The sequence below is a fragment of the Lagopus leucura genome, unplaced genomic scaffold (genome assembly GCF_019238085.1).
Source record: "Lagopus leucura isolate 7727_CA_CO unplaced genomic scaffold, USGS_WTPT01 Super-Scaffold_1, whole genome shotgun sequence".
Lineage (NCBI taxonomy): Eukaryota > Metazoa > Chordata > Aves > Galliformes > Phasianidae > Lagopus > Lagopus leucura.
In genome coordinates this window covers 2,078,145-2,092,641 of record NW_024962250.1, presented here as the reverse complement: position 1 = coordinate 2,092,641, position 14,497 = coordinate 2,078,145, and the positions used below count along the sequence as shown (strand labels likewise).

General features: G+C 40.5%; 1 protein-coding gene across 2 annotated transcripts in view; it reads right to left on the bottom strand.

Moving 5' to 3' along the window:
• Window positions 1-5,966: 5,966 nt before the first annotated feature.
• The window catches only part of CD44 (CD44 molecule (Indian blood group)), a 73,384-nt gene continuing 64,853 nt past the window's right edge, over window positions 5,967-14,497 (bottom strand). For both annotated transcript variants that reach the window (XM_042870782.1, XM_042870792.1), the window contains 3 exons: window positions 10,039-10,161; window positions 8,746-8,824; window positions 5,967-6,873 (listed from right to left, as the gene is read on the bottom strand). In XM_042870782.1, coding sequence (XP_042726716.1) covers window positions 6,660-6,873; window positions 8,746-8,824; window positions 10,039-10,161 — 416 coding nt within the window. In that variant the 3' untranslated portion in view covers window positions 5,967-6,659. The remainder of the gene's footprint in view (window positions 6,874-8,745; window positions 8,825-10,038; window positions 10,162-14,497) is intronic.

The following is a 14,497-nucleotide window of genomic DNA, read 5'->3' as shown; positions in this document are numbered from 1 at the left end:
TTTGGGGTTGCTGTGCTGAGGGGAAGCGAGGGCGGCCGTGTGCGGCCTGCTGGCACCGGGCCTCGCCGCACAGCAGTGTGGAGCCACAAGGGAAGCAGGAAGGAAGTGAGATTGCACTCGGTATCGGGCTGTGCAGCCACAGAGATGTTGGCATGGAAGAAAGTTTCTGCAGTGATAAGCAAAGCACATCACCAGTGACAGATAGCAAAGCTGGCAACTGAAACCCACGGGGAGGGGCAGCGGAGGAACCAGACCCCCAGCTTCAGGTGTCTAAGAAAGCATCCTAGGGCTTGCCCTTCACAGAGCTGCAAAGCTGCTCATCCATGGCTAAACTGAACAGAGTGTGTCCTCCGTTCTCATTTGTGAGACTGATCCACATGGTGCCGGGGTCTTCCTGCCTCATGCTCCCACAGCCCACAGGCAGCAGGTGAGAGGTACTGCTGTGGAGGTGTCCCAGAAGGAGGAGGATTGACTCCAAACTGAGAGAGCTGAAGAAATTCACCCACAAATTCACTGTGTGTTTCACACACATTGCCAGGATTACCTGAATTACCAGCACTAAACAAACTTTCATCTTACCATTACAAACAATATTTGAATGTGTGGAGAATGCTCGAAAAAGGCTCAGTGAGCAAAGCCCTCACCTTTGCAGAAAAGCAGCCCTCTGAGCTGTGCCTGAGCTCTGCTTCTGCCACGTGAAGGGCATGTAACCAGCATGTAGGCTCTGTGCCTGCCTCTGCATGGGGACCTTCACCCTTTGTGAACAAAGGAACACTGGTTTTGAGTCACTACCTGAACAAAAAAGCATCCTCACCTAGAGCGTATTTCAGACTTTCTCTTGAAAAGTGAAATAAACAATAACTAGAGAACAAACCACAAAAGAAGTGCAGGGAAGTTCCACCATAAAGCTGTCCCCATTGGTGAATCTGACAGCTCACTGCTGCAAAGCAAAATATGCCAAATGGTGGTGATAATTGCAAGGCTGACTTTGCAGGAGTGAAGGAGCTGTGGGGCAGCCAGCTGAGATCCTGATCTGTGGGCACTGGGCATGGCTTTGGAGGGCTCAACTCATCGTATAGGCTCAAGCTGCAGTCTGCTGGCAGCTGTGTCTGTGCTGGCTCCAGAGAGCATGCTGATAGCAATCAGCAGCCCCCAGACAGATGTTTCTTATTAACGAGGACAGGCTGATAAAAAATGGTGAGTATAAACTCAGAACTTAGATCTGATCTCTGGGCAAAACATATCCAGCTTGTTCCGCGTAAAATGAAAGGATGGAGTCTTATACACCCAAAGAAAATGTGGTTGATGAAAATTATCTAAGCTTTTTTTGGATTAAGCCAGGAAAAAGAGTAGGCTTTTGAGAACGTGGTGCCAGAATGCAGATATAGACCCATGACTGCAAAGTAAATTCAGATTTCAGGCTAAAACTCTGCTGTAACAAACCACTGCAAGATGGACATTTAGGTTAACACCATCCTAGCACAGTAGCCCAAGGCTTTCAGACATAAGGTGCAAACTTACAGTCTCTGGTTGAAAGTGCCTTCTTGTTTCTTCCTCTCTTCTTTCTTTCTCAGAATTTGAAGGAAGTCAGGATTAACTTGGCAGCCAAATCCTTTTGGTGAGTAGAACAACCGCTGTCTCTGAGCTGCATGCTGGCTTCCCAGTGCTGCCTACGTGCCCCCAACTTCTGCTGTGTCCTTGGCGTTGCAATGCAGCCACCTGCCTCAATCCAGCACCAGAATGGAGCTGCTGTTGATCTGCAGTCTGTTCAGTGGTGCTACAGAGGGAGACTTTTTTACTCATAGTGTAAAAAAAAGTTTTAGTTTTCTGATGGATACACTTAAAGTTGTGTTGGATCCTGTTTGACTTGACAAGTCCTATTTTTTTGTAAATTTCCAGGCTTTTTTTTTTTTTTTTTTTTTTTTTTGTAACAGGAAATAATTTACTTTTAATAATATCACAGTACAAATAGATAGTTGTATTATATATTAGGCATCTTCTCCACCCCTTCGCCCCCCCCAAAAAAATGTAATCTATCAATCAGATATATTAAAACTCAATCAGATATATTAAAACTAAACTGTCTATTTCTGAAACAAAAAATATTACTCATTTGACAGCCTTTGTGCACCTGTTTTGATCCATAGCATCATCATCTTCATGTCTTTCTTCTGAAAGAAAACACAAAACTAATGATATTGACATCAAAGTTCAATACACGTCAAAGAATGTGTGACCTTGGGTTTCAACCCTCACTTGTTCATCCCAACCCCTTTTGCCTATAGAGTACAAAGATTTAATAAGAAGTGTGCAAAGCCTTGAAGCTGTAGCTCAGACAGAACCTTTCTGTTGGATCCATTCAAGCAAATCTTAGAGAAAGCTGTGTTTAAAGCACATATAAAGCTTTCACTGCTTTTTCTTCTTCCGCTGCACCTGAACAACAACAGCTCCCTTGAGGTCAGGGCATCTTCAGCTTTTCAAAAAACCATGCTGCAGCACAACTGACCTGTGAAGACAGAAGTCGACTAGAAATCTTGTAGCACACCCAGCTCCAGATGGGAGAGATGGGCAGAGAGAAGACGAGGTGCTGTTAGTCACCTTCGTGTAGCCTGAGCTTTGCCTCTCGTTTCCCACAGTCAGAGCTGGGTGCTCTCAGCAGGGCATTGGTGAGCGCGCACAGACACAGATGAGTAATGGTGAGAAGTAATCTACCAGGGGAAAACTGGTCAAAAGCCATTTGCAAATCAGGTGGTGAATGCAGAAGGTGACCTGGAGGTGGGGGAGTTCACAGGAACAGGCTGATACTCTTTTCCTTATCTGAAACATGAAATCATTCAAATGCCAAAGTCCTGGGGATACTGGGGGACTTTCCCAGTAGGTGGCAAAGAAATTTTACTCAGTCTCCATTTCGTCTTCCAGTGACTGTACTCTTCCTTCACCAAAACCTCTGGCGTTCCCACCCCCAAAGTTCCCACTGTTTCATGCTTCTTGCCCCGAAAAAGAGATGAGAGCTTTGTCCCCTATACCCACAAATCTGGAGCTACAACCCAGGAATCTGCCCACGTCAGCATTTCTGCTCCCGTCTCTGTTTCTTTCACCTCTGCAGAGGAAAACACATCAGTACATGTGGTTACTCAAAGGTAACCATATGCTCTTTAACAAATCAAATCTCTTGCAACCAGAGATGTCTGAGCCTTGAACTGTTTAATAAGGCCACAAAGTAATTGCTGGCTGACAGCCTAATGTAGCATAAAACAAATGGCTGGTGTTGTGTAAGCAGAGGCAGAACAGTGTTCTCAGAGGATTTTATTGCTCCCCTTCATCTATAGAAAGAACGACGAGGAGAAATCCCAACCAGGGTGATGGACAAACCTCTGCCTCTGTGTGACTTTGTCAGAGTCTATGAGACACCTGGAAATTTTCTCTGATAATATTCCATCCAACATACACTCAGTGCAGTGGTAGTTGGCAGTCGTGTTTTTTGGCTAAGGACGTGCAGGAGACCTCACATGAAGGAAAGAATGCTATACAGAAATATCACTTGGGAACTGATGTTTTGAGAAGGCTTTAAAACATGCACACAGATAGAGACGAAGGCTGTACATCCTTTCTCTGCTTTAATCAAACATTCCTTTCAGAATCTTCAAGAAAATACAGGTGAAACCATCACCCAGGATTGTTCAATGAAAATATTACATTCTTGTAAAAATATCAATCACCTCTCTTTTAAATATACTTCCTGCTTTAAATGTTATTTCTACCTTACTGCATTGACCTCAACTTGGACCAAGATTTGTGCTCCAAGGGAACTGAGCTTGTCGCTAACCCCATGGAGATGGGGGCCCACTGGAAGCTGGTGGAGCACGAGAGGTCCCACAGCCTACAGCCAGTTCTGCAAGCAGGAGATCTGCCCGTGGCTCTGTATGACCACGCTGCCAAATGCTTCTCCTCTCCCACTAGCAACATTGACCTCACTTACCCTCAACATGGAACCAAGTTTATTTCTGGAAGCTTATTTTACAGTTCCATGTGGTATTTTTTGGCAGTACTTTTTAAATTACAATTTAGAGATGATATTTTCTTTAACATTGATTAATCTATTAAATAAATATGCAAATATATCTAGTGCTCTATATAAAAAAATACATACACGCAACAAACAACCCCTGAAATAATAAAACCAAGATTAATAAAAATATGCACTATATTACATGTATGAAATGGCCATCTAGTTTTGAAACTACAATGAAACTTAATTATGCATTATTTGCACAACATAACCTAAAAAGAATCAGCATATATAAAATAATGGCACTGCCTTTTTAAAGAGAAATTGAGCATCTCCATATAACAAATATAACAAGAAGCCAACAAGTACGGTCCATACTTCTATAGGTACTGAGCATTAGATAAACTAGAAAGATTTGGTGGATTTCCCCATTTTCTCAACATCTCCATAGGAAGATGAATAACATGACCTGGCCCTTTTTATTTTTATTTTTTAAGAACATTCACCCATCAAGACTTATCTCCTTCTGACTGAGGCTTATAATAAATTAAGATTTAAGAAGAGGCAAAATTCTTATTCTGGATCTCCACACCTAGAGAAATACATATGTAACACCAGTTTAAACACAGCCTTCAATAGATTGTTCTGATTTATAATGAGAAATAGAAAATCCGGCCGTATGGGAATTAAACAAAAACCGATGCAGACTGTCAACAGACTTTGCACAGCACAGCTCAGTGTTGAAATATGTGCTTATGGTTGGCTTAGAGGTTTAACAACGGGCCCCATGTACTGACAGCGTATGTCACCTTGTCCTTATTGACTTCACCTTGTTTGAGCACTCTTGGACTGCTCATAGATGAGACATACAGAGTCAGAAAGCATCCTATGCGCACACTGAAATCACACCTCATCTTGGGACCTTTTGCCCAGGTGCACATTTTCCCTGAGGAGGTCTGCCTGCAGATACCAGGGCTCTGAGCAACTCAATGGAATGCTTGGGAAGCTGCTGAAGGGCTCTAAACTGAGAACCATGATCACAATTTTTGTTGTGCTTGGTGCCCCAGTAAAGATCAGTGCTAGCCTATGTTAGTATGCGGCCAGCTGAAAGCCCATCCTCTGCACTGCATCAGACGGAGAGCATAAAGTAACCTGTGTTAGCAGAACATTTTCCAGTGCAGGTGCTGTGGTCAGGGAGCAGATACCTCTGAACATCTCTTACCAAACATTCCCCATCCCAGCCAACACAGACCTCACTGCTTGCAGTGATCTCCGGTCTTTTTACTTGCATTTTTCTGAGGCAGCCCAATTAGAAGGTACTCTCCACTCCAATATGCTTTCTTAAAAATAGCACAGATCATTGGTAGTAAATAATTTTCTTTCTGGCAGTTCATATCAATATAATGCACAGCATCATTGCTTAATACAAATACTTCACATAACAGACATAGAAGGACAAAACAAAAGTTTATGACAATGCAGATGCAGCTATTTTACTGTATTACATTACTGGGAGAGTTTCCTTAAAATTTCATTGATCTTTTCTGTAAAATTTCAACTTCTGTTATCAATAAAAAAACAGTTTTTCCTTTGGCATTTTTGACTAGAAGAAGAAAAAGTGGATGAAACAAATCAGAAGTGAGCAAGATCATACAAAAGTAACTTTTCAAAATATTGGCAAACTGGTGCAATACAACAGTTATGAGAGAAACTGCATCTCCTATTAAAATGGAGCAGGGAGAGAGAAAGACCTATTCTTCAGAAACAAAAATGCTGTCATCATTTCTGATGACTTCCAATTGCTTGATTTGTGCTTGCACCATAGAGCTGGGGTCATACTGCCTTATTAGCTTCACTGAGTGACTCCTTAAAAAACATACATGAACTGTAATCCATGAAGGAGGGAGGGGGAAAAGCAACGGACACCTCAGAAAATCAAGGATATATGTACAGATTGTTAAGATAACAAAGAAGTTTATTATGTATCAGCTCATGTTTTCCTCCCTTTGTTCCCCCTCCCAAAAAAAAACTTGCTGTATGTCCACAGACATTTTAAAATAGAGATAAATAAACTTTGTCCTTCTGGGTTTCTCTTGTTACAGACCAAGTCATCAATCATTACAAAATGTCACTTTTTGCTTTTACTGGCAGACTTTGAGTGCACCTACCACTCTTCCTGGCTGGAAGGCATTGCTGGTGAATTCTGCTGGGTTAGGCATTGCATAGGAGGCACTTCTGTTTTAAGCCTTTTTTATTTTGGCTCTTGACATCTGTTACTCACTTACTGTTGTACCACGATAAGTTTAGTACCTTAAATGCCTGTAAGATGGAGCAACTGGATGCTTCTGTAACTCCGCACAGCGAAGGCATCTGCATCTGGGGAACAATGACATGCCACGTGCCCAGGACACAGTAAGTGCCCTCTGTGCAGGAGTTGGGAACTGACTGCAACACCTGGGGCTCATTTCAGAAAGCAAATGTCAATTTTGTAACTCAGACATCATGTTAAAATAATTAAAAATGAAGAAAAAACTTAAGCTTAATTGTGTTCAAAAGACATCAGTAGCACAGTGCATCTGAGAATTCCTGCCCAAGGTCCGTGTGATTTTGACTTTTCCCCAGCACTGATCTATTTGGTGACTTTGTACTGCTACACTCCGCTCTTCATGTCAACTTCATGATTTTGTGTTTCATCAACGGTAAGGAATTCATCACATGCTCCTGTCTGGTCATTTGACTGTTCTTTGTGAACCAGGTGCACCATTTCTTGAGATTTGCTGGCGTCTCCATTTAACTCCCTTGTCTTCCTGTCCTCCACGGCGCCTTTGCCATTATTAATGACTAGCTTTTTCTTCTGCCCACATCTAGATCAAAATAAAAAGAATATAAGTACCATAAATGGAGAATAATGGAAATACAAAAACTCAAGTAAATATTTATATATACTATATATATAAATAATACGAAAAATTCAAGTAAATATTTAGGAAAATGTTTCTGGAAATGAAACTTGTGTCTGCTAATGCAAACCTATGCAAAGCAAAGTGCACGGTTTCTCCATGTTGCATATTTTATTTTTGAAAAAATGCATCATTTATGTGCATAAACTTTACAGGAACACACTGGTCCACTTAGTATCACAGAATCACAAAATGGTTGGATTGAAAGGGACCTTAAAGACCATCCGGTTCCAACCTCTCTGCCGTGGGTAGGATTGCAGCTCATTACATCAGGCTACCCAGTATCTGTTGTTCCTAGAGAGGGGACTAAGTTGCGCTGTTGGAAGATGGAGATGGTTTTCTGATTCGGGTATATCCATATTTATGTACTATTTATATATCCCACTATACAGACAGGACAGTTCCAAATCCAGACTCGGGATCAAGATTCAACTGCTGAGTGTTCACTGAATGCACACAGCACAGCTCTCTTAAGACAGACACAAAGTTTTAAATTTGTACTGTAAAAGTGTTCTCTTTTCAGTGAAGCAGGTTTTGTCTGAATGACTAATCTGGCAGTTAAGTATCACTGTTATTCATGCTTACTGACTGATAGCTGAGGGTTATTTTATTCAAAGCAGTTCAGTTTGCTGTGTAAATGTTGGATACACACTTGGGAATCATTCCTGCTCTGCAACCATGAAATGCAGAAGGAACACAGGCTTTTAAAAGTGCAACTTTTTTTTCTTTCCTGAAATGACAGTGAGTGCCTAAATGTGGGACTCTGCATGGAGATTCTAACTCTTTTGGCAACAGACACCATACACAGGCAGTCTTCTTTGCAACACGAGGAATAATAAAGACATAAATAAACAAGTAAACTGCCCTGCACTGAACCTTGGGCAATTTGTTTGGTTTTGCTTTGTTTTAAGATAACATCAGTTTTAATTAAGACAACAGCCATTAAACATTTAAAAAAATAAAAAAATAAGAAAATAAAAAAACTCACTACACCAAAAACAGTATGATGAAGCAATTTGCAATTCACTGAGAAGGACCAATTGCTTTGTGTAGGTACTTGAGATTGCTGCTTTACTCATGTTGTAACAAATACGTAGTTCTCATTTTTAAATAAATGAATGCTTGGAACATTCCCACCTCACTGCCCAGCTAACCCTGCAGCGGGTTAGCACTTATCAGAACAAATGAATCTCTTGTTATTTTGATCCTGCTAAAGTGAGAGAAAACATTCCACCTGTTTCAAGCATACTAGATGACGCCCCTGCTTTAAAAATTGCTCCCCACAGGGATTAGTGCACGCTGCTAGGGTCTAATCTGTGAATCCGCACAGACGCACCCACCCATGCTCACTGTCTGTCCTTGGGTCTCACTCCCAGCTGCATGGCAGCTCTACATAAGAGATGTTTTCCACTCGCAGCATCTGGGACATAATTTTTAGCATTGAGACCGTTTCAGTTCTTGTCAGTTGCAATCTATAATTAGTCATCCTGGCCCTGTTTGTCTGTTTCTATGGTGACTTGGGGTATGAGGAAGGAAACAAAGGCAGCCTCTGCTTTTATAGGCATAGCAGAGTGAGATATAAATCAATAAGCCGTGCTGTTCAGGGTGTGTAACTCCAGAGCCACTTAACTTTAAAGAAAGCTGTAGATATTTCTGTCTCGCCATGTGCCCGATATCTTTCTTATTTCACGTGGTCTCTAACAATATTGTGTCAGTGCTTCTTTCTATCACCCCCATCACACTTCAGTGTGTTTGAAGAAGTACAGGGTACCTTACCTCCTCCGGCTGTTAACGGCGATGCACACTGCGAGGATCAACGCCAGTGCCAGGAGAGCAGCAACGATGATCAGCCATTCTGGGGGTTGATGGAGAGAAGAAGAATGTGTTAATCCATCCCATGCAATTTCAGAATTTCATGGACACTCAAGCATTCTTTAAACTGTAATACTTTCTTTTCTAGTTTAAGTGGATATTTGCTCCTTTTGCAAATTTCTTCTTTGCAAATGAAATACATTTTCATCAGTCATGTTGCCTGTGTGGCCAAAAAAAGTGCTCATCTATGCCCAGGCCTACTCTGATGAAATGCCTGTCCAGTGTCAGCATATGTAAGAATTGCACTTTGGCTGACATAGATGTAAAGCTGTTGTATCACTGATTTATTTCAAGAGCAGGAGAAAAGGCTGAGACAACTGCAATCCTAGGTGCAAAAGTAGGATGGATTGAAAGTTTGAGTGAAATGCCTACATTCATTTTGTCATTTAAAACCTTAAGTTAAGGAGCATTTGTAGGGCAAATTCTAAAAAATAAAAAGGAACTGCAATATCATAAGGAGGTGAAACTGGAAGGGAGATCACATAAGCTGTTTCCAGTGAAACAGAGTGAATAAAAACACTCCTGACAAATGTTCCATTTGCTCTTAGATTTTTTAAAAATGGAGATTTCATGGCAACTTCCCCTGTACCCTGTTCTTTATGCAGATCGTGCTATGGTTACCTTACCAGACTTTATCTTTCTGCCCTTCCCTGTTGTTTCTGTATGATTCAGTGCCTTGAACTGAATACAGTACCTCAGCTCTGGACTTGCCAGATCTACACTGAGTGGGATAATTGCTTTCTCTCTCTTAAAAATCACTTTACTGTTAATATGTCACAGAATATATTTGCATTCTTTTGCAACTGTATCACTGTGTTGGCTTCTTTCTATTCTATTCCATTTTAATCCGCAAGCCTTTTTCTGCAAAGCTTGTCTCAGCTATATTTTTCACTGAACATTTTCACATATATGATACTTTACATCTACCTTCAAATTGTGTCTGATTGCATATCAAAGTATCAAGATTATTTATCTCTAAATCCTGTTCTCCAAAACACGACTTCTCTCATCTAGATACTGCTAGAGTATTTTATGAGTTACAACATGCTCCATTTCTCAGACTACTAGTGAATATGATGAATGTTACCTGATTTAGAACAAAACCAGAATAACCATACTTGACCTACATTTTTGTTCAGTTCATATTCACATCATTCTGTCCGCATATTATTAAAATATATGACTTTGGAAACCTACCTGGTACCTGGGCTGAGCTTGGTTGTGATCTTACAGTTGTTGTTGTGGACTCTCCAGGGAAAGGAGTAGATTCACTGTCTCCCTTGTATGGTCCCTGATCACTGTCTATATTGGATGTAGACTCTAAAGAACAAAACCATCTGTTAGTCCAGATATCCTTATGGAGTATTTCACAGGGAGGTACAAAAGCTATGATTTTCATTATAAAAAAAAAAAATACATATATATGACTAGAAAGATGACACCAAAAAACTACACAGGCTATAAATGTTGCACTCATCAAAACTGTTGCTAGCTTTCATATTCTGATAACAAAGCTTATGGCTGTACCCTTTCACCTTTTATATGTTTCATTTTTGATTGTGCTTCACTTTCATGAACCAATATGTAATTATAGTTGCCTAGAAATTATCTGGAAAGAGTGTAAAGACTTCTGCATATTGGCAACTTCTTGAAGAGGTTTCTACTGCATAATTCAAAGGTCCTGCCTGTTCTACAGGGATAAGAGAATGAGAAATGACTAGAGAGAGAAGACTGAATTGATCAATAAGAAGAAATTTTAAAACTTTTAATTTTATTCTTATACAGGATAAAATTGAATTTCTAAAACTATCCTGCTTTCATAAAATAGAAGTATAGTTCTCTGGATGGTTTACATTTGATAGCTATGTATAATGTGGGACCTTAAAAATTCAAAATGTTTTCCTTATTAACAAAAATTCTCTCTGTAAACACAGAGATGGGTCCCTTAGCCCTTATAAAATAAGTTTTGCAACTTTGTTCTAAGACAGAATTAGATCTTAAATCCAAATGAGCTCTGCTAGTCTCATGTATTTCCTGTGACAGTTACATGGCCTGAAATCTTACATGATAACAGTAATATTTCTGGGCCATTTTGTTGCCATAGGGGTATTCCACGTCTGAAATTATTTGTATACAGTGTTTCACGTGGGACTACAACTTTGTTATCAGTACAAAAACAACATTACAGATCTGCACTTCTCTGAACTCTTCCAAACCCTGATAAAGCAAATTAGACACCATCAGCTGCAAAGTTCCTTTTCTTTAGCACATATTGCAATTCCCCTCTGTCCAGCCTTTCTGATCTCATTTCCTAACAGCAGCTGGCAAATACAAACTAAGAAGCACATCTTTCCCCTCTGTTGAGCATAGCCAACAAGTAGTTCATGAAGCTCCAGATGTTTTCATTATTATTAACAAGTAACTTTTTGACTGATGAGTTGTTCTGCGATAGCTCATCCCAACGGACAGAGCACTAAGTCAGCAACTAGAGGACTTGATCTAACAGACAAGAAAGCAGACCAAGAGGACTGTACTGACTTGCCTAACTGGCACTTCAGTGGATACTTTTTAAAGTGCTTTATGTCACCCTTGAGAAATGGTAGAGCTTTTCCACCACAAAGCCCCTTATAAAAACATTAAAGACTCCCGTGCTAAAAGAACTGCTACATTCACAATTCCCCTCTCCTGAGTGCTGAGGAGAAGCAGAGTTTGGCCGTGTCCCCTGGTGTCTCGGCTCTGAGGAAGGTGCCTGCAGTGGGCAGGGAGGGCTCTCAGTTGCCCTGACATTTTGTTTTGATGACATACTGGGTTTTCTTCTTTTTGACAGTTATTTTTTGATTCATTCAGTGGACTGTTCTGTTATTCCACTGTGACATTTGGACAAAAGATCAGTCATTAGGGCGATGTCAGAACACAGCTTTAAAACTGCTGTGGAGGAAGAGAAATTAAAAGAAAGCAGTACAGTACGTGACACCATTCGTTTGTTTGGAAGAAGCCTACAGCTAGAGCAAGCCAATATATTAATGAAACTTTTTCATTCCATTACAGCTATACAAATGAAACAGTCCTTCAAAAAATGAGCCTTAAAAAAACCCAGCAATACTAGTAATTCCTTTAGACTGTAATTATAAAAAGCACAAAGAGTAGATAAGCAGGGGAAAAAAAGGGCATTCACTTTGAAAAAGGCCTCCAGAGCAATCCATACAGGTTTTCTATGCTCAAAGCAGAAAAGTAGCAAACATTTTTTCAAACTGTAATGTCTGCACGCTACATAGAGGCTGCTTGGCTTAATTAAGTGATAGGGCAGTGAGTGCCAAGAAATGAATTTGTTGTAGTAGGAAAGAGATATTAAAATAGGATTATCTTTCCAATAAAATGCAAATATATATTTTGCATTTGTATTGCTGTATCTATGTCTAAATACTATAATTTTTGCAGTTTTGATAAGAGTGATATTGTTGACTCAATATCAAATTCTGAAGAAGAAAAAGGACAAATTCTACTTGTATGAATTAACATTAATTAATGATAATTTAAGTAGACTCCACAAAATTGAGTGGAGCTATGCCAGGGTAAAAGTGGAAAGAGAAATTATGCAAACTTAGGAACGTTTAGCCTACATTCTAAATTCCATTTCTAGCTAAAATTTTTCAAAATGACTGCATTCACTGGAAACAAATTCTAACTCCCAGTCATTAGGAACAATAGAATTATCTTTAAAATATCTGCTCTATAATGTTAAATATATATAGGCACGTTACTGTGCTTAACTGTAAAGAATAACCACATAGCATTGGCCAAAATCTATCCTGGCACAATTCCACTAACTTCCAGGAAAGTGCATGAAAGCACTATTTAGATCAGTATGAGAAAGAAATAGCTTCTGGGGGAAAAAAATTGCTGTTAAAATGATGATCTGTATGGAAAATCTGGGAATAAGGAAAAGTCCCTTCGTTCCTTGCTCTAATAGCAAATGACAAAAAAGAAAAAGGTATCTGTAGGGTAACAAGTAAAGCATTAACTACACTAACATTACCAGATGAATAACCCCTTTTAAATAAACTGTTCACAAACAAAATGTTGGTTACAACTCAGTCATTGCCATGATACCAGCTGCAGATATACCTACTAATCGGGGAAAAAAAAGTTTGCACAAGAAATTTCTGATATATGTTTAACCTGTGCAGAGGGATGGAGGACGGCTGAAAAAGTGACAGATAGTTGGGTTACACAGCAGTCATTTGTCCATTTGTCCATTTAAAAGGAAGTCAAAAAGCTAGCGTGTCCTTACGGGCATAAGGAGAAAGCTTATACTTCATTTTTTGAGAAGTGTTACAAAATACAGATACATACTGTAAGAGAAAATATCTCCAAAACACTACTATCACCTTTTTGAGACAAGTATTCTGCTTCAGAGAGGAAAATATTCCCCTCAGTTGCATCTTAAATGAGGACTAAAAACATACTGAAAAATGTCTATAAAAAATAACAATGGAAAAAAAAAATACAAGCAAAATACACTAGAAGTATAACTGAAAGTTAAGGGATACTACAAATACATTCAGAAAATCATCATTGAAAAAACAAGAACAGACAGATAAATGAGAACACTGGCAATGTATAGTTCTTACTAGGAGAATGAGGGGTCGGTAATTGATATAGACGATCATCAATGTCTGGAAAAACTCCAGGTATCAAACTGACATGAGAGCCATCTGTGGCATTTGCTTGTCCACTTTCACTTCCAGGCTGAGTGCTGGGTGCCAGGGGCCTGCTGGTTGCTTCTTCTGGGTGGAAAACATCTGTGGACACTGCGACTGCCGGGATGATGGCACAATCAGCTTTAAAGGCCAACCAAATCTCCACCCACAATGCTTCCCTCCTACCTATATCACAGTGCACCAGAAAGCATGTCCTGCCACCTGGCTGAAAGCATGTCAGGAGAGAAGGCATGAAGGACTCCCCTTCTCCTTCCACATTGTCAGTGGCTTTTGAGACCCCTAAGTAGCACGTGCTTGCCACATTGTAGGAAGATGTTGGCTGTATCCATATACGCCAGTGACAGGTGGAGAGGGAAGACCTTCAGAAGAAGAGACCACAGCAGGAAACCTGATCCTGTAACTCAGGAGTGAGTGCTCACACCACAGCCAGATTTGCGGTGGTTCTGCACAGGCAAGGAGGTACAAGGAATTAAAGACAGAACGTGTAGGGCACGGTTCCTGTGTGACTGCCCTGCCCTTACCACCAGGACAACACTCCCTGGAGACGGTGTCACTGCTGAGTCACAAGAGCAAGTCGCCCAGCTAACCCCAACAGAGCACCTCCACCACACCAACTGTGTCACCAGAGCACACCAAGCCTGATCTCATTGATGTGCAGGAGAGGAGGATGAGGCTGGAAATTCAGGGTCACCAAAATATGTGACAGGCAGAAAAGACAAGAGGCTGCCCCTGCAGAAACATGCTTCAGCAAAGAACGGAAACCACCAAACGCAACAGCAAGGAGACCCTTACGCCAAGTGCAGAAGGGCACTCTAACAGCAGATCAGATCCCGCCACAAATTTTGCACTGCAAGTGCACAAGAAGAATGTAGACCCAAAGATGAGAAAGAGAGTAGAAGTCGTCAATTTCAGAAGAAATAACGTCTCATTTCACA